Here is a 19,512-nt window from a genome sequence, read left to right as displayed (position 1 = left end):
TTACCATGGCTACACACAGTAATGCCCGCAGTGTTGTATGAGGAACACTTGAAGGTTGAAATATAGTCTTTATTGTGGGTTGAATAAAAGCCTACTGCCTCTTTGGAGATCCAGCCATGTTTTGTTTGGAACGGTTTCACAGCTGGACAGGCAAGTCTCATGGTCTCAGCACACAATATGCAATGAAACTTGGGCCAGTGTATTGATTTAAATTAGCTTTCAGCATAGATATTTATCCATTTGTCTTTGAGCAAGTAATATTTTGATGTTCTTTTAATTTGTTTCAGGGTTTTTTACTGTATTATGCTATAAAGACTATCGTTCAAAAGTCTGTGGTTGGTAAGATTTTAACAAATATTTATAAATCAAGTGTCATGCTCACCAAGACTCCATTAATTTGATCAAAAAATACTGTAAAACAGATAATATTATTACACTTTAAAATAGCAGTTTTCAATTTTTTATATAGTTTAAAATGAAATTTATTCATCGTGTGACAAAAAGCTGAATTGTCAGCATCATTACTCCAGTCTTCTTCAGTGTCACATTATCTTTTAGAATTTATTCTAATATGCTGATTTGGTGCTCAAGAAACGTATTATTATTATCAATGTTGAAACCAGTGGTGCTGCTTATTATATTTGTTGAAACTGTAGGGTTGGGTATCGATTGGGTTTTATTCGATACCTGTGCCATTTCGATACTTTTAAAACGGTACCGGTGCCTAAACGGTGCCTGAACTGATACTTCTCTAAAAATAAATAAATAAATAAATTGAATGTCAGACCAGGCCTTTCAAGAACCGCTTAAAATGGCATTCGCACCATCTTTAGCTTCTGTGATGTGACGTATTTCTGAGTGAAACACAATATTCAGAAGGGACTACTTAAGCAAGCATGACTATTACTGTTGCTTTTCCTCATGGTTAGGGATTTGACAAACCCTGAGCCATATCTAGAGACCAAAATATCTTCAAGACTTGGGCCAATAAGCAACCATCCAGAACACCCTAGCAACCACATAGCAACTTCTTGTCAATACTTGCAACAAGTATTATTCATATTTTCCATTTTTATATACTTTCTAAATTATGTTGGTTATTATCATATTTCCCAATCCTTGCTGTCAACAGAAATAATTTCAGTTGGAGAAATGCATTTATATTTTATGAAAAATAGCTTAGTCATATTCAGTAAATACAGGGGATATAAGGTAATGGAACAAAAATAGTTTTGACAGTAAATGTTGTCAGTTTTTAAGAAAGACACATGATAGGTTCTACAAATGCTGCTTTTGCTGCAGGAATGTTGACTACCTCAGTAACCCTTGTGTCAGTCAGAGACAGAGAGGGAACGCTGCCTAATAATGAGTGACACACAATCAATGTGACTCTTCAGACAGACCTGTGCACTGCGGTGTAAGTGTGCGATATATTTCCACTGATTTATAGGCGAGACATTGGCAGGCAGCTCTTCTCAGTGTCACTGATTTGGCCGGCATCTCTCCTCTGAGATCTCAGCTGATCTTCAAGCCGTGTGTTGTGAGGGCCGAGATATCATCAGATTGAGGAATGTGTGCTCAATCCAAAAACGAATGGAGAAGGTGGGGTTCTGGAAGCAGGTTGGGTCAGAAGATTTTTTTTTTTTTTTTTTTTATTGGGGGCAGGGCTGTTTTTGAAAATGTTTCTTTTTTTTATACGCTCAGTTTCATGTATTTTCAAATCTAAAGTTTTGGCCACCTAAATTATTATTATATATTTTATCTTTAGTTTTAGTAATTTAGTAGTTGTTTCTAGATTTTCTTTCCTTATTTTTTTTTTTCATTTATTTAATGATATTTTATTGTGTAAAATACTATGCATATGTGTCTTTATGTTTTAGTGTATGTTTATAGCTTTAGATTGCTTAATTTTGACTTACTACTTTTAGTGCTAGATTTCTTTTTTCCTATTTTTTGTAAGTTTTATTTATCAGTAATAACTCTGGTCAAGAGTTGTGGGCCTTGTGGTCAGGAAGTGATTTTATCTTTTGAGGTAAGTCTGTCAGTGTTTTCAGCTTTGCTTCCTTGTCTCCTCTAAGAGTTACAGCATGCAAATCCAAACGCAATATTTGTTTACACAGCACCAGTGTTTTGCTTTGCATTCTGTTTGATTAGTAAGCACACATACTGAGGGGTTAATTGTTATCATTGGGATTCTATAGGAACACCAAGCTCTGCTTGCTTAACAGTACAGTATAGGTTTAATCTTGTTAAATATGCTTATGCACTACTGACCATCTCTAAAGGTTTCTTGCCCAGGGGAGAGCAGCTAGCAATAAAGGTAAGTTTGATAGAAGTGTCCGACACTTCCTTTGTCCCATACTGCCACATGCACAGTGCTTTAATCAATCTGATCATGTCCTCTAAAATGATTGGCTTATCAATGTGCTGGCATTTCCTAATTTGCCATCCCTTTGCGGGAGAAAACAAGGATTGCTCTGGGTAAAGCAGCAGGCAGATCCACTCTTGTCATCCCTCATTCAGTGTTTAAACTCATCCGTGACTGTTTGGTGTTGTGCAAACCTAAAGGAGGACTGCAGAGATCTGTTCTTCCCCCGAGGGGTTCGGGGAAGTGCTGTCTCGCAACCAAATGCTCCCGTGGCAGTGTTTCCATCGAAACTGCCTGTCAGGTGGATGAAACTCAAACAGTCATCATGACAGGTCCGCTGTTATCAGAACTAATCTGCATGACTGAGCCATAATTCACCGGGGCTTTTATTCATCAAGGACAAGAATAAAAAGATGTAAATAATAAGGAAGGAAACGTCCAGTATGTACGCAGCTCTTGCTCTAAGGCACAGAGAACTCTAAAACTTAGTGACTGCTCTGAACTTTTCAGAGCTGTACGTCACGTCATATTTCCTAACGGCATCAGCTGTAAAGCTCGAGGCAAAACAGAAAAATGAAAGTATGTTGAAATCTACATTTTACTGTTTAATGGAAAATCAGATGCCATAAAATTTTATTATGTATGAGATATTTTAAATGAGACCATTTTTGATAAAATGATTGATGTACTTTTTTTTTTATTTGGTTCTTTTTCTAATCTAAAGTACCTTTTATTTTTTTATTATTTTTCTGTATTTAAAATAGTACTGCTAATAATCTAAAGTATCTCTATACATCTCAATGAATAAAATGTAATTTTTTAATATATTTTACATGTCTGAAAACTAGGGATGCACCGAAATTTCGGCCACCGAAAATTTTCGGCCGAAAATGGCCTTTTCGGTTTTCGGCCGATAGACTTTTATCACCGAAACAATACGGTCGAAATGTCGTGATGACGCAAACAGAAACCGCGACCTGCACATGCAGCGCAGACCACGAGCTCCCCACGACATTCACTTATATGGAACGCCAGTGAGAACATTCTCTCTCTTCTTACTCCTTTATTCGCAGCATTAAAGCGTCTCCTAACAAAGATATTACGACGGACCACGAAGTAAAAACAAAGAAAAGTACAGTCTTATAGAGTCTGTTAGCACACGTCTCACTGAGATCTTTTCGGATCCTCTGCACTTCACCGCGAATGTGCTTGATCCGCGTTATAAAACCATTACTTGGATGCGGAAATAAGGCAGCGCGCACGAGAAATGATCCAGGATGCGGAAAACCCGCGTGGAGACTGAGAAGCGCCAAGCGCAGGAGACAGATCAGAGCGCAGAAAAAAAGACTCGTCTCTGCACCAGATGAGTGGCATGCACCCTCGTTGTCTGATATGTTCAGTGGAATTCTGCAAGAAAGTGCCTCAAATAATAATAATACGTTGGCTATTTTGTTCTTAGGCTACTATATATATATATATATATATATATATATATATATATATACACACACACACACACACACACACACACACACACACACACACACACACACACACAAACATATATACATACATAATATCAGATTGTAGCCATATTTATGCTAGATTTTCTGCTAGATTTCTGCTTTAATTTGATAAAAATGTTTATTTATGCCCTGTTCCTATTTAAATACACTCTCTCAAATATTTCTCAAATGTCAGGCAGATGACAAGCTCAACTGCTCAACAGCTAGATGGTTAACTGTCTGAAGTCCCCATCCCCAGAAGTGACAACCCTCTTGCCTATACTGGAGAAGTGATGCACTTTCTAGTCCTACAGAGAACAATTTCAAATGCACTTCACCTAAATGCACTTTGTTTTTATGAGAGAACTGTTCATTTTAAAACCTTTCTGCAGGCCAGTACACGGTAAAGTTAGTACACGGTCATAGCAATAAATGCAATGGTACTAATAATTGGCATAATTTCTTTCGGTGTTTCGGTTTCGGTTTTCGGCCTTGGTTTTCTCTTTTTCGGTTTTCGGTATCGGCCAAGAATTTTCATTTCGGTGCATCCCTACTGAAAACATATAGTTTAACATTTATTTTATATAAATATTTATATAAATATAAAAAATCCTATTTCTGAAGTGTATACACCGCATTAATAATTTTAAAATAAGTTTTGGTATTCTAGAAATAACTTTGCAACTACATGTCAAGAAATTCTCATTCATTTGGAACTAAATGTCTACTAACTCTTGAGTAGACTCTTTGGTTAGGTTTAGGGTTAGAAAATAAATTGACACATTTGCAAAGTTTCTCATATGTATGTTGTGGACCCATCAAAATAAAGTGTTAGAAGATATTAAGCAGACCATCTACTAATACTCTAATGACAGTTGATGAAGTTACTTACTGTTAGTAGATTGTCTAAAGTGAACTGTCAAAATAAAGTGTTACCACAATTTATTATTAGCTGATTCATATTTTGATGCTCTTATCGCACCGCTGTCAATCACAAATCTCATATATGATATTCATTTTGCATATAGGTTTAAAAATGTCCACTTAGGTCACATTCCAGTGGTCAAAGTGTGACGTTTGATGTAAATGCTTGGCTTTTATTCTAAATGAGAACAGAGGTCAGAAGACAACTGTCCCAGTCACTTCATAAGCTGCTTGCTGCTCCCTTAGTAATTATCTTAGTTTGATTCGGACATTTAAAATCAAAGTGATCTGCTGACTTTATCTGATGAGAACAATTTCCATAATATCACTGCTGATTAAGGATTTGTCATCTATTTTCTCCAAAGTATGTTGATTGTCATTAAATTCAAACAATGCATTCTATTGCTCTTGAAACAGGGATGACTTTGATCTCTGTGTTGTTGAATGAGCCCATCAGAACCCATTATAAAAACTGTTTCTTCTAATTCTCATTCCCCATCTTTCAGGCTCGAAGCACTGATAATCTGGACAGTTCTGGGGAGTCTGGGACCCGATCGGTGGGAACCACAGCCAACTTGAAGGGGAAGATGAGTAAAAGGTGCGTGTCTGTCCATTAGGCTCTGTGAAATCTTTATTTAAAATTTTTTTTTAACGAAGTCTCTGTATTTTATTTGAATTTTTAATTAAAGAAAAAAATATAAATTGTGTATCAATAATTTTTCTGAAATTGTGTTATCTTTTACATTTTCTGGTTTCATTTAATGCAAATCCTTTAAATGGCAGTCAAATGAAATTTGAACAGTTTCTTTGATTTTTTTTTGACAAACAATGTGCTGCACAGATGTTTAATATGAAAAATCTAAAATTTTTGAACAAGTTTTTAAAAAATTCTCTACAATTTTAAAATAATGTTTCAATGATTGAGCTAGAGCAGCTCTAGGGATGAAATTCAAGTCCTCTTATAAGCTGGTAGACACTGAAAACACCACAAGCATCGCGTGTGCTTGAGATTGTGTTGTAGACATGTATATTTCAAAAATAGTTCATTTTTCAATAGCAGTGTATATCAGTCTGATTGTGGACAGCATTTTCATTTATTCATCCAAACTTTGCCAAATTCCTTGACATTCCACATTACACAGTAAATTCCATATTTATGACTGGATTGATTCCACAATTCTGTCCTTGTTTTTTTGCATTGGAAATCATAGGGCTCTATTCCTAAGCACCTTTCTTAACTCAGGTTCCCACCTTGCATGCCCTTGAATAGTAACCAGGACCCTCAAACTCAGGTTTAGACCAAGCAATTGAAATAAAGAGTAAAATAGCCTTAAAGGTTTTAGACAAAAAAGATATTAACTATATTTAGGTTTGATATTTAATAGTTCACCCAAAAATGAAAATGTAATGTTTATCTGCATACCCCCAGGGCATTCAAGATGTAGGTGACTTTGTTTCTACAGTAGAGCACAGACCAGGATTTTTAACTGAAACCGTTGCAATCTATCAGTCTTATAATGTAAGTGAATGGGAATCACTGTTAAAACATAAAAAATAAAAAAATTAAAACGTGACCATAGATTGATGTGTGCTTCTACTTCTTCTTGCTTTATGGCAGATGGCAGACTTAAAAGTGCATTACTGCCACCTATCTCTCAAATGGACCATTGACACTCCTTATTGAGATTGTATATATAGTGTAAATGGTCTACTTGAGAAATAGGAGGCAGTCATGCACTTATAAGTCTGTGCTCCGCTATAAATTAAGAAGAAGATGCCTCACGCTCCTGCTGCTGAGAACACGCACAGGAGAGTTCTAACAGTTCGGACATTGTGTGAATCAGAGGTAAACAACAATATAAATACTGTTCAGTTTCTTGCACAGACCGATTGTTTTGTGTCTTTACACATCAGCGTATCATAACCAGCCGCAGGGTTTAATTTGGTGTTGTTTGTGTATGTTTTTTGTTTTTGTTTTATTGTATACTTAGCTTTAATTCCCATCCACTTCCATTATAAGACTGCAACCGGTTGTTTAATCTTCGTCTGTGTTTTACTGAAGAAACAAAGTCACCTACATCTTGGATGCCCTGGGGGTAAGCAGGTAAACATCAAATTTTCATTTCTAGGTGAACGATCCCTTTAATTAAGTGAAGGCCTGTTTAACTGTCAGCAATGTAGCTTAGGTTCACAAGCTCTGAACATACTCTAAAACAGGAAGAACTTGAGTTTCACTTCCGCCTGAAATAACTGATAAGTAGATGCAAAGTTTCCCTGTGGTGTCCATGAGTAGCTTACTGAAAGCTGCCCTAGAGAGCTTCTACATTTGGTGGAATTTGAAAAAACAAACTAGAGCTGAAGAAAATGTGCATCGTACTGTCCTGTGCAAAAGTTGTGGGTGTTTGCCAGAGCCCTGAGAAGTCTTTGGGATATTTTTGTTTCATTTCATAATTTTCCAGATAAAAATCCTAAGGCTGAGAAATAGCCGTAGTGCTACTTGCTACAATGGCTTATTTGATTAACCAAACAAGTTAAACATAGTTTGAAGTTTTCTCTACTTGTAACTGATAAACATAGAGTATATGATGTGTTAACTCATTTCATATATTGATTGTGATTCCAGGCTTTCTGTTGTGAAAGGTCACTTCCCCAAGCTTGTTGACTGTGCCCACTTTCACTATGAAAATGTGGGCTTCGGTTCTATCGAGGTAAGATCTTGTCTTATTAAGAAGAAATTTGTTAGCTCTCCACCAAAATGTTATAAAAATGAAAAAATGTATATATAGGTCACATTTGTTTGCAAAATTGGTTTCATTTTCATTTACTTATCCAACTTTTTTAGTTTGATTATTATTCATATTATTATTTTGCCCAAAAGATGGTGTTTTACATTAGGAGCACAATTATGATACCTAAAAACATTGCCTATGTTGGCATTAATGTTTATTTATACCGTATTTAGGAGTAAAAAAGATTATTTACCAGAAATGCAGAACCAGATTTAAAGCTATGACATTAATATTATGTTGCCCTGACTAAATGACCTTTAGAAATGTGGTTTTATTTTTACATTTTGATGAAAGATAACAAGCACTGATCAGTTGTGCACAATAAGACCAAGAACATCCATTAAATAAGTTAATAAAAGGCTTTTTTTTGTGTGTGTTTTAGTGATGTACATGTTCAGCTGTCAATATGCATCACAGTTAGAGTTCAACACTTAGGGTTATTAGTAAAAAACAAGCAGATATCAGCATACAGACAGATCGACTCCGGGGGTGATACAGTCACTTGCTTTGTGACCTTCAGTAAAACAAGCGCACACACACACACACACACACTCACACACACACACACACACACACAGACAGACACACACACTGTTTGTGTGCTCTGACAGGGAAGAGGAAACAATTACTTACACTTGATTCACAGATACACTGCAGTATGTCAGAGCTCTTCTCATATAAACTACCACAAAGTGCTTTGTTTAAGCTTGTCTAAAATCTGTGATCCATTTAAGAAGGTTTACAGCCATAATGATAGACATTCATTCATTGTCAAAATGTAATTCGGTGTCCCTGTGGCATTGTTTTGTGTTTGTGCTGCATTTTGTGTTTATAATGGCTGAGCTCTGTACACACACATCACCACACACACACACGAGAGCACCTGGAGCGCACGGACCGTACAACATGACTGGAGTGGGAGTCCATCTCATTAGTGTTTAAACCCCCTGAAGACAAAAATAAAAGACCTTTACATGTTTTTTTTTTACTCTGACCCTGTGAAGCAGAAAGGGTCTCTGCAGTTCCTCTGTTCTTTGTGCAATTGCTAATGCAATACAGTATTTCTTGGCCATGTACCATACTAGTACCATGGTTCTTTGAAATGCCATGGTACACTTCATGACTATGGTTATACATATTTAAATACTCTCCAGGGCTACATTTGTTTGATTGTTTACAATTTAAAATAAATGTTTTCTGTTTAAACACACACACACACACACACACACATGTATATATATATATATATATATATATATATATATATATATTAGCAGTCATTCTTATGTCACATGTTCCTTCAGAAACCATCGTAAGATTAATTTGCTACTGAAGAGATATGTATTAGTATTATCAGTGTTGTAAACCGTTATGCTGCTTTATATTTAATGTCTCCTAGCTAAATAACACTAAGTCGCTTTTTATAAAAGTGACTTTTTACATCTCACTGATTAAAGTAATTGTCAAAGGAATGAGGAAGTTTGCATGCTATATAAATATGAAACAGCATTTTGAATTATTGTGAAGGGATGTTTCCAACTTCCCATAAACAGTCATGTGTTTGAAAGTAGCTGTATATCATAAATTTGAATAGCACACAATTTTTTTTATATATATATATATCTGTCCAGACTAAAAGTCCAGACTCTAGAAATGTACACCCTGTAAATATATAAATGCACAATCATGTTGGGATGCAGGTGCATGATGAATGTAACACCCATTGAGATGTACTTAATCCAATAGCTATCCAATAATAACTTGTAAGATCAGGATAAGTGAACACAAAACCAGCCTAATTTATGCAACCAATTGTTCTTACAACATATCGTGTGGTTATGGTGGAAATATGCAGTCTTAAATTATGATGCAAGACTTTACATGTTTGTTTATATGTGCTTGAACTTCTTTGCACCTTCATGAATTAATGTTTGCTCTTTACACCTTCAGCTTCAGTTTGCCAATGAGCAGAGCGATGCCAGCTGGACCTCGGGCAGTGCCAAAGATCTGGTTTTCCTCGTGCAGGTGTCCTGCCAGGTGAGTAGGCACACATGCCCCAGACTGCGCTAATAATAAACACACACAAAAAAAAAACATGCCTGACTGTATCAAACGTGAATTAATTCAGTGCACTACACATCATTTTAGCATCATGCATCTTTCCTCTCTTCTGTTAGCATGTAATTTGTTGACTCCCCCTCCTCTCTCTATCCCTCTTTCCCCAACTCTCTCTCTCTTTTGCTGAAATCTAGGGTAAGACGTGGATGGTGCGGCGTACATACGAAGAGTTCCGGACACTGGACGCCCACCTACATCAGTGTATTTACGACCGCCGTTACTCGCAGCTTTTGGCCCTTCCTCCCCTTTGCGAGATTGGAGACCGGCTGGAGGTGAGCTCAACATCGCTGGACACTGATGCTTTCTTTTTCTTATTTTGCTTCATCATAGCTCATGTTGTACCGCTAACTGAGTTAGCTGCTCTGTATTGAGGTCATCGGCCAGTTATGTAGGTTGGTGTCAGGACACTTAGGGACAGTACTGAGAAGGAAAGCACTTAATCTTTCATGTCACTATAGTTATTATTTTTATTTAATTTTTTTTATTTATCATGAGATTATTTTAAATCTGGTAGACTATTTTTGTAGTGTCTTTGAAATAAATCTCTTATGCTGAGCAAGTCTATGTTTATTTGATCAAAAATATAGTATTGAGAAAGAGTATTACAATTTAAAATAATTGTTTTCTATGTTAAAATGTCATTTTTTTTCCTATGAAGACAAAGTTGAATATTAAGCAGTCATTACTCCAGTCTTCAGTGTCACATGATCCTTCAGAAATCATTTCAATATTCTGATTTGTTGCTCAAGGAACCTTTTTTGCATGTTGAAAACTTAATAGTGCTTAATAGATTTTCTCAGAATTATTTTCTTTGATGAATACAAAAGTTCAAAAGAACATTTGAAATCTATATTTTTAAAACAAATGTCTTAATTGAGCTAACACTTTTAATACATTTATTGCATCCTTACTAAAAGTAAAGTATTTGTTTCTTTAATAAAAAATCAAACTGACCTGTATCTTATATAAAACATTTTCATTTATAAAGTAAGTGAGACTTTCAGTTGAGCTTAATATGCATGTTCTTCACGCAGATCTTCACACCACTGCTGTCAGAATATCTGAACCGTCTCTCCATGATCGTGGACAATAAGCTGAACTGTGGGCCAGTTCTCACCTGGATGGAGGTGAGAGTCAAGCAGAGCAAAGATGGGAATGCAAACATATATTAGAGTAGATAAGAACTGCAATTTGGAAGCATGTTGAAATTAAACTTATTTAAAGGTATAGTTCACCCTCAAGACTTTCCAAACATGTGTGTGTTTATTTCTTCTGTGGAATACAAAATATATTCTGAAGAACGTTGGAAACCAAACAACATTGGAGCCCATTGACTTCCAATGTATGGCCTGATGAAAACATTTCTCAAAATATCTTCTTTTTGGAACAACATAAGCATAAGAAAACATAAGAATCTGTTTTGCTTTGAGATTTTGGCTACCTGAGGTCATGCAATATTCCAGCTAATGGATTTTCATGCTCTCTACAGATTGACAACCATGGCAACAGGTTCATGCTGAAAGAAGAAGCATCTTTAAACGTCCCTGCCATCGCTGCTGCTCACGTCATCAAGCGATATACTGCTCAGGCTAGCGATGAGATCTCTATTGAGGTATAAGACCACTTATTTTGTCCCCTTCCTTTAAAAACAGGACTTTGAGATGTGACATATGAAAGCTTTTTTCAAAGCTCCTTTCAGTGTTGTACCTCAAACCACAGCATAAACTCCAAACTCTTCCAGAAGACCTTGTACCCAGTTTGAGTTCTCACTTCCTGTCCTTATTCTGCACATGCATGCACAGCCTGCCTGGTCCTGGGACACGGTTTCGTACTCTCTGCTCTTCCTCCTCTTCCTCCTCCGTCATGTCTATTCCTGTCCCCCTCCCTATACACTGCTCCATATACAGCGACACTTTCTGGGCCAGAAAATGGGGTGACCCAAACTTAGAACACATTCAGGCCCCTTTTCTCTCTCTATTTTTCTTTCTTTCTCTCTGTCCTTTGCATAGATATGACATCATTTTTTAACTGTTCTAGCTAGCTAGCTAGCGAGACCATAAAAACCTCCTAGAAATGCCTTATGACTTTGCTAATCACTTTAGAAAACCACTTAGTAATGCTGTATTTGTCTGTTTGTCTGTAAAAAATTTTGAATTAGGCAAGGCTTTTAAAGCCAACATCAACATTTATTTTGACAAACTTTTCCTTTTTGGTTTCTCTCTTTTTCCTTTTATCTTTTCTTTTATCTCGGGCTTAATGCTTTCTCTGCTCTCCACTGAGAGATAGGAACTGATATTTTTTTTCCCTTCCTCTTTTTTTTTTTTTTTTTTTTTTTTTTTTTTTAATTTGGGTCATATTTCAGCACGCAACAGTGCTTTTGAATAGAGATGTTAATCTGATTGTGACTGGATGTTGTTGAGAATATATGAAGTGTTTTGTCTGCAGTGCACATACAGTAATTGAAGCTGCTGACGTGCTTGTGGTTGAAAAAATATGAACTCAATCATCATCCTCTTCTATGCTAATATACTTTTATGAAGAGTTTTTGATGGTTTCAATGCACAATTAATTTGTATGTTTGTTACTAGTGTTTGTGTTTGTGTGTGTGCATGTATGTGCGCACACATCTGTTTGCATGCTAATCGCTTGCATTTGTTGTTTACAAAGGTTGGTGATATATTGTCAGTGATTGACATGCCACCCAAAGAGGACACCACATGGTGGAGAGGAAAGCATGGATTCCAGGTACCGGTTCCAGGTTCCAGGATCTGAATTGGGCAATCTTCAGTAACACTGTAAACAATGAGCCTAGCTTTCCCCTCTTTATCTTCAGGTTGGCTTCTTTCCCAGTGAATGTGTGAAGCTAATCAATGAGAAGTTGCCACAGTCGGTCAGCGCTTCTGTCAGTAAGCAAGGTACCTCACATGCACATGGTCTTCTTCAATATCCAGAGATCAGGATGGTTCTGGAAGTAGAAATGCCTTTAAGAATCTCTATTGCAAAACTGATTGAGAAATGTACTTTGAACTCTTCTTGCTGGTTTATCAGTGCTGCAGTACGCATCATTTGGTTGTTCATCTTTATTGGCTTTTTTAGAGGTGGATGCTGTAGGCTCCAAACCTGGCATTAACAACACGACTGAGCCTTCCTCTCCAACATCAGGTATCACTAAATTATTTATTTATTTTTTTACTTTTCAGAAGTTGCAATTAGGGCTGGGCATACTATTAAAGTGACTATGAAACCACAGTCAGATCTTTTCTTCTCTATTGTGACACAGCCGAGTGTAGCAGTATATCGAAAAAGAAAAAATGTAGGACAGGGATGTGATTCTGTGCATCAGTTGTTGATTAGATTGTACTCAAATGTGGAACCAGATGAGGGCAAACTTGCAGGAGCAGGTTTTAAAGTGGTTATGATGCGATTAAGAGTTAAGAGTCAACCTCCGCCCAAATGTTCACGAAAAAAAGAAGGCATAACTTTTATTCTTGCTGTTGCAACCACCGCCATGTTGTGGAGGAGATGCTGTGTGTTTCGTTTTGAAAGTGAAACTACTTTGTTTGGCCTTCCAAAAGAGGACATAACTAGAAATCGGTGGTTAAGTTGTATTTACAACACTGTTCCAGAACAGTTCATCCCAGATGTGTTCAGATGTGTGTAGCGCTTTTTACGGAGGAAGAGGACTGTTTCCTGTGAGATTAGCCTACAATGCCAGTGTCTGTTTCTATAAAGTGGGACAGTTCCAACTTTACAAGGACAGTCTGGCGCTTCTGACTCACAGTCTATAGGTATGTTTTCATATTTATAGGATTTGCCACTGATGATTTAAACGTGAGTTTTGAGCAGTGTAGAACAGCCCTTTTTGTTTCTCCGATCACAAATACATACATGGTTTTATGTTTACACAGCACAATGCGAAATGCATAAAATTATAGTGTATGTCATTATAATCAATAATTATGTCCTCACTGGATGCTACAAATGCCTCGTTTGTAATGGGTACCATTGGTTTTGTCTTGTCGCGCCAGGACACGGCATCACAGTTTGCTAAGGGGTGTAACATTTCCGTCACCAGCTTGAGGAATTCGGCCAATCACAACACACTGGATAGCTGCCCAATCAGAGAATACCTCGCTTTTTAGAACGATGAACTTTGTTAAAATCGACGCATTTCAGAAAGGCGGGGCATAGAGGAGCAACAGTAATGTACATTATTGTGGAAAATGTGTTTTTTTTTGTTTTACCTTAAACAGAATAAGCACATTGCATTACACCAAATACACAAAATAATGTTCTTTTTAGCAACATCATATGACCCCTTTGAGCAGCAGGTTAGCTGATTGAAGTCCTGAATACACAGATACTCCGCTTATATAACACTGGTAATGCACCACAAGACATTTCAGGTTTTATATTTCAAGACATTTTTGAATGTCTGTGTGGCTGTCTGCTGCATTCAGCCCAACGCCTCTACTAATAGTGAAGCTGAACATTTAACTATTTTAAAAATAATGATGCTACCACCGCTACTGAGAAATGACCACAGCTCTTAAATTGTGAAACTGTTTTATCAAGTCACATGTTTTGTGCATGAGTTTGTGCAAGTGAGTGTCTGTAAGTGTGTGCATAAGTTAAAAAGAGAGTGAGAGCATGCATTCCATAGATAACAAAGGAAATTGTCAAATTTATTTCAATGCCTTTGTGGTTTTTAGTTCTTTCGCTGTGGTAGGCTGCAAGTGTCTTTGAAATAACTAAAATAATTTGGTTAAGTATACAGTGTCCATATTGAACTGTACTGCGGTGAAAAAAACTACTAAAACTAGTTTAGCTGTGCATTTACTGCAAAATATTGCCAACCAATCAGAATCAAGCATAAAACAGTAATGAAATATTTGAATTTAAAATAACTTTTTATTTGAATATATTTAAGTGTAGTTTATTTCTTTTCAACATCATTACTCTAGTCTTGAGTGTCACATGGTACTTCAGAAATCATTCTAATATGCTAATTACCTGCTAAAGAAAAGTTTCTTTAGAAATGACATGTATTGCTGACCCAAAACTTTTAACACCAATTCTTGAAAAACCTACATCGATCAACCACTAATCATGAATAGCTGATTTATCGCCCAGCCCTAATTGTTTTTTCTTAGAAAAACATGCTTTGGTTACTTGATATTCTAGTGCCAATGATATTAGCATGGCTGCTGTTCACAAGGTTATTTTTAAGGCCTTGAAAGGCACTGTAGACAAAACAAATGTGTATTTAAGATTTTTAGGTTGTGGTTTAGTCTGCTAAACACGACAGCAGCATCTTCTAATGAAGTGCTTTAATGGTAAATGTATTCGATGCATTTGATGTTTCTGTCGATTGTGTTCCCTTTTTTCTCTCAGTTCTCCATCCTTGGTTCTTAAGCCTGGCTGGTAACAACTTCAATGGATTTACCTAAACTAACATTTCTGTATCCGCCTTTTTCTAACGCCTTCCATCCTTTGAGACAAGCATTTGTAACACAGATTGTGGTTGTTTATACAGCAGGCAGAGAGAATGTGGGAGGTTAGGGGAGGATGATATTATAGCTTGGGTGTTGGAGGTTGGAGACACTGCAAAAATGCTGATGTGGCCATCATTCTGTAGCATCTGCTGAAGAATTACACGCCTCTTGTATAAATGCGAATCTGTTAGTAGGCTTGCTGTGGGGATTGATTTTGCTTGAGCCTGATCCGTGTTATATTGAATGTTTTAACACAGTGTCCTAACCAGACACGATGCGATAAGATTCCAGCAACAAACAGTGGAAATGACTAGGCAAAGGCAGTGGAAAGAAATGTCTGAATGTAGTTTCACCTCAGAACTTTCCGGAGATATCTTAATTTCTAAAAGTGCTGTTTTGTTAGACTGCATTAATGACTTGCAAAACTGACATGTTGATGTCTACACTACAGACTTTGAAGGGCCCTCATTTAACCTGTTTAGCTGTTAACTTGCATTTGTTTAATTCAGGTCATTGACCCTGGGGTTTGTGAAGTATCTATAGCAGTGGTTCTCAACCATGAGGTCACTAGGGGGCTTCAGCGCACCTCCAAGGGGACGCAAGGCAGATTAAAATGATTTAAAATAATACAAAACATAGAATAAAAATGTCAGCAAAATCAGATTTCTTTATGAAGTTCCTTACATTTTCGTTTAAGAAGTTTTAAAAGTTTTAAAACCTGAATCAAAGTTTTTTTTTATTTTTTATATCAGTTTTATCATTTAAAATTTTTTATTGAGTGTAAATTGCGATTTGTGAGTAACATTTTTTTTGTCAAAACCCTGTGATCACAAACTAGAAAAGTCAAAAATTCATAGACAACAAAAAGTGTAAACCCTGATTTAAAGAACATTGTTCTTTAAATGACAGAATTGAATTATTTAGTTATTTATAATTATTTATGTTAATATTACCACTCCCTAGTTTCTCAAAAAAAAAAAAAAAAAGTTTATTAAAAAAGCAGCTTTGAAATGTGATTTAAAAAGGTAGAGAACCACTGATTAATAGCTATATCACCTGCTCAGAGTAACATGGTTTTTAGAGCAATGGCTGATCTGCTCAAATGGAACTCAACCTGCTGGAGTTGTAAACGTTATAGATTAGAGCACACTAATTGCTTTTTAGATCTTTTTCGTGTGGTTTTCTTCTTTTGATGGGTCAGAGTGCTTATATGCAGTATTCATTTGTAGTTCAAGTCACCTGTTAGTGCTCTGCAAAGTTTGCAGGTTTCTGATAATTCGTTTATGAGATTATTTTGAATAATAGGGAGTGTATGAGACCAATCAGCCATCATATGAAATTTGTAGCATTTTGTTGCACTTTTCAGCCTAATATACCTCAGGAGTTGATACTAAGCCGTTTATTTATAATCCCATTTATTTACATATTAAATGTTGAAAATGTCATAACTAAATGTTTATGGGGTTTTAAGTATATTGCATATATTTTATAATAATTTAAATGTAATAATATATATTTTACATAATTTCAATTGGATGTATATACTATATACACACACATTTTATATATGGTTATTATTGTATACTTAAACCCCCATCTGTGTGTACGTCAGCTGTATGTGCTTGCAAGTATCCCAAATGAACATATTTTGTGTATTTTTCAGATATTCCCTGCTGAGTGTGTAGGGAACAGTAAACAATTATGTGGTGTGTGTAATTTGTGCAGTCCATATTGTAATTTGCCTGATTAGCTCTCTGTCTCCCCCTTCTGGCAGTGTCTAAGAAACACGGCAAGCTGATGGGCTTCCTGCGCACCTTTATGAAGTCCAGACCCACCAAACAAAAGCTAAAGCAGAGGGGAATCCTAAAAGAACGGGTGTTTGGCTGTGACCTTGGCGAGCATCTCCTCAATTCTGGCCAAGACGGTAAAGAAACAGAGTATTTTATTAATGTGCTTTAAGATTGGAACATTGCAGAAGGTCCAATTGTGTGATATTTGTATGATCAAACTTTAGTGCCGCAGGTACTAAAGAGCTGCTCAGAGTTCATAGAGAAGCATGGTGTGGTCGATGGCATCTACAGACACTCTGGTGTTTCCTCCAACATACAGAAACTCAGGTGCGTTTAAACAATGCACTTCATTCAAGTTTAAATAAAGGTTGTCACGCATCACTCTTTTATTCTGTGCACACTTCAAATGATCATTTATGTACTCATTTATGTACCATGAATTCTGTTCTCATCCTGATCAGGCATGAGTTTGACAGTGAAAATGTTCCAGACCTGACGAAAGATGTGTACATGCAGGATATTCACTGCGTCGGCTCGCTGTGCAAGCTCTACTTTAGAGAGCTGCCCAATCCTCTGCTCACGTACCAACTCTACGACAAGTTTGCTGTAAGTCATTCTGGCTCTAGCATAAGTTATGTTTAAACCTTCTGTAAAATTAGGATTTTAAAAAAAAATTCTGTGGTAAAATCATAGTATCGTAAATCCTTTCCTTACTTTTTTTATTATTGTTTACATAGTGTGTTCCTTTTGTTCATGTTAGAAGATATTTTTTTTTGTGTCAGTGTGTATCACAGATTTCAATTACTATTTTCAAAATTGATAATCGTAAAAAATGTCTGTTTAGTAACAAATCAGCATATTAGAATGATTTCCGAAGGATCACGTGACAGTGAAGACTGGAGAACTGATGCTGAAAATTCAGCTTTGCATCACAGGAATAAAATACATTTTAAGATTTAGATTTAGATTTTTTATTTTAATAATACTGCACAAAAATAGTTGTGATCAAATTTCTCATGATACTAAGCAAGCTGTATTGTCCTATCTGTCCAGGAATGTATGGGAGAGATGACGGAGGAAGAGAGAATGATGAAAGTACATGATGTTATCCAGCAACTTCCTCCTCCTCACTACCGGTAACCCCAATACTCACTACTCATGGATCACAACTAGCTTCATCTGTCATTGAAGGTGTGAGAGAAAGAGCAGTGATTTCTGACAATAAGTGATCTCTTTGTGTTTGTCTCAGCACTTTGGAGTACCTCATCAAACACCTGGCTCATTTGGCCACCTGCAGTGGAGAGACGAACATGCACATAAAGAATCTGGCCATTGTCTGGGCCCCCAACCTGCTCAGGTAACCCTTAACATGGCATTTTAACTACATAGATGTTGGTGACGCACAGTGTGCTGATAATATCCATTTCAGCCAGTGTTAACAATATTGAGGTGTATATTTCCATTTGTTATTTTATTTTGTACATTTAATTTTTTTTATATATCACCATCAGCCTGATCAGGTTGATATTGGAGACACCAGATGAACATTCTGTCATCATTTACTCATCCTCAAGTTTTTCCAAAAGAAGATATTTTGAAAAGTGTTGGTAACCAATCAGTTGACGGTAGCCATTGAGTTTTTTCCATAGTATGGAAGTCTACAGTTAACTCTTTGGTTACTAAGATTCTTTAAAAGATCTTCTTTTGTGCTCAGCTAATGGAGGAAACTCGTACAGGTTTGGAAAAACTTGAGGGTGAGTAAATGATAACAGAATTTTCACTTTTTGGTCATATCAGAGAAAGTGATATGAATGATCATTGATTATCAAGAGACCAAAATATCAGTATTTTTTTTACTGATGAAAACACTTGTACGAGACTTATATTCTGCCATCATTGATGTTTTCAGTGCAGATTAATAAGCATTTTTGTTGTGGGTTTTACTGGTACAGGCTCGGGGTTCAAATGAAAACACATGATTATGAAGCAGAATCTGCTGTTTTGTTTCAGATCCAAAGAAATTGAAGCAGTGGGCTTAAGCGGTGCTGATCCATTTAAAGAAGTGCGCATCCAGTCCGTGGTCGTGGAGTTTCTGCTCAGCAATGTGGAAGTACTGTTCAGTGACTCCTTCACTTCTGTTGGCCGTTTTACTGCAGGTATGTTCCAAAAAGTAGGCATTTTAATGATGCTGCCTTCAAAGATACAGTACTTTTTTCTTTTTTTTGACATCAATGTCGTATCCTTCAAGAAGAAACCAATTCTGTAATGTGACAAGCTCAGTGACAAACTCTGATGCTGCTTATGCAGGCAATACACAATATATTGGAACAGAGCTGTCTGGTAAACCGATACAGTAGAATAGAGAATGTGTTTTAATAACTTCCCTAGCCATTTTTTGGTTTAAAGTGATATCTGATGCAACTTCCAGGCCTTAATTTCTCCAGTGTTTTCTTCCCTTCTGAGATGCAGCTGTTCTTGTTTTCATATTTAACAGTGATACGTGACTCCTACAACAAGGCCTGT

The 19,512-nt window shown here is 36.4% G+C and overlaps 1 protein-coding gene across 12 annotated transcripts in view; it reads left to right on the top strand.

Moving 5' to 3' along the window:
* The window catches only part of LOC127974638 (rho GTPase-activating protein 33), a 49,324-nt gene that overhangs the window by 20,694 nt on the left and 9,118 nt on the right, over nucleotides 1-19,512 (top strand). For 4 of the 12 annotated variants that reach the window (XM_052578055.1, XM_052578054.1, XM_052578047.1 and 1 more), the window contains 16 exons: nucleotides 5,304-5,395; nucleotides 7,421-7,505; nucleotides 9,537-9,623; nucleotides 9,839-9,976; nucleotides 10,739-10,831; nucleotides 11,194-11,316; nucleotides 12,372-12,449; nucleotides 12,538-12,619; nucleotides 12,801-12,866; nucleotides 15,099-15,128; nucleotides 16,974-17,123; nucleotides 17,214-17,316; nucleotides 17,451-17,595; nucleotides 18,043-18,125; nucleotides 18,239-18,346; nucleotides 19,000-19,145. In XM_052578055.1, coding sequence (XP_052434015.1) covers nucleotides 5,385-5,395; nucleotides 7,421-7,505; nucleotides 9,537-9,623; nucleotides 9,839-9,976; nucleotides 10,739-10,831; nucleotides 11,194-11,316; nucleotides 12,372-12,449; nucleotides 12,538-12,619; nucleotides 12,801-12,866; nucleotides 15,099-15,128; nucleotides 16,974-17,123; nucleotides 17,214-17,316; nucleotides 17,451-17,595; nucleotides 18,043-18,125; nucleotides 18,239-18,346; nucleotides 19,000-19,145 — 1,528 coding nt within the window. In that variant the 5' untranslated portion in view covers nucleotides 5,304-5,384. Of the gene's footprint in view, nucleotides 1-1,450; nucleotides 1,603-2,285; nucleotides 2,321-5,303; nucleotides 5,396-7,420; nucleotides 7,506-9,536; nucleotides 9,624-9,838; nucleotides 9,977-10,738; nucleotides 10,832-11,193; nucleotides 11,317-12,371; nucleotides 12,450-12,537; nucleotides 12,620-12,800; nucleotides 12,867-15,098; nucleotides 15,129-16,973; nucleotides 17,124-17,213; nucleotides 17,317-17,450; nucleotides 17,596-18,042; nucleotides 18,126-18,238; nucleotides 18,347-18,999; nucleotides 19,146-19,512 lie in introns of all 12 variants that reach the window. The other 8 variants (XM_052578046.1, XM_052578044.1, XM_052578048.1 and 5 more) reach the window with 4 other exon arrangements.

Source organism: Carassius gibelio, chromosome B16 (genome assembly GCF_023724105.1).
Source record: "Carassius gibelio isolate Cgi1373 ecotype wild population from Czech Republic chromosome B16, carGib1.2-hapl.c, whole genome shotgun sequence".
In the NCBI taxonomy this organism is placed as follows: Eukaryota; Metazoa; Chordata; class Actinopteri; order Cypriniformes; family Cyprinidae; genus Carassius; species Carassius gibelio.
This window is presented reverse-complemented; position numbering and strand designations above follow the sequence as displayed.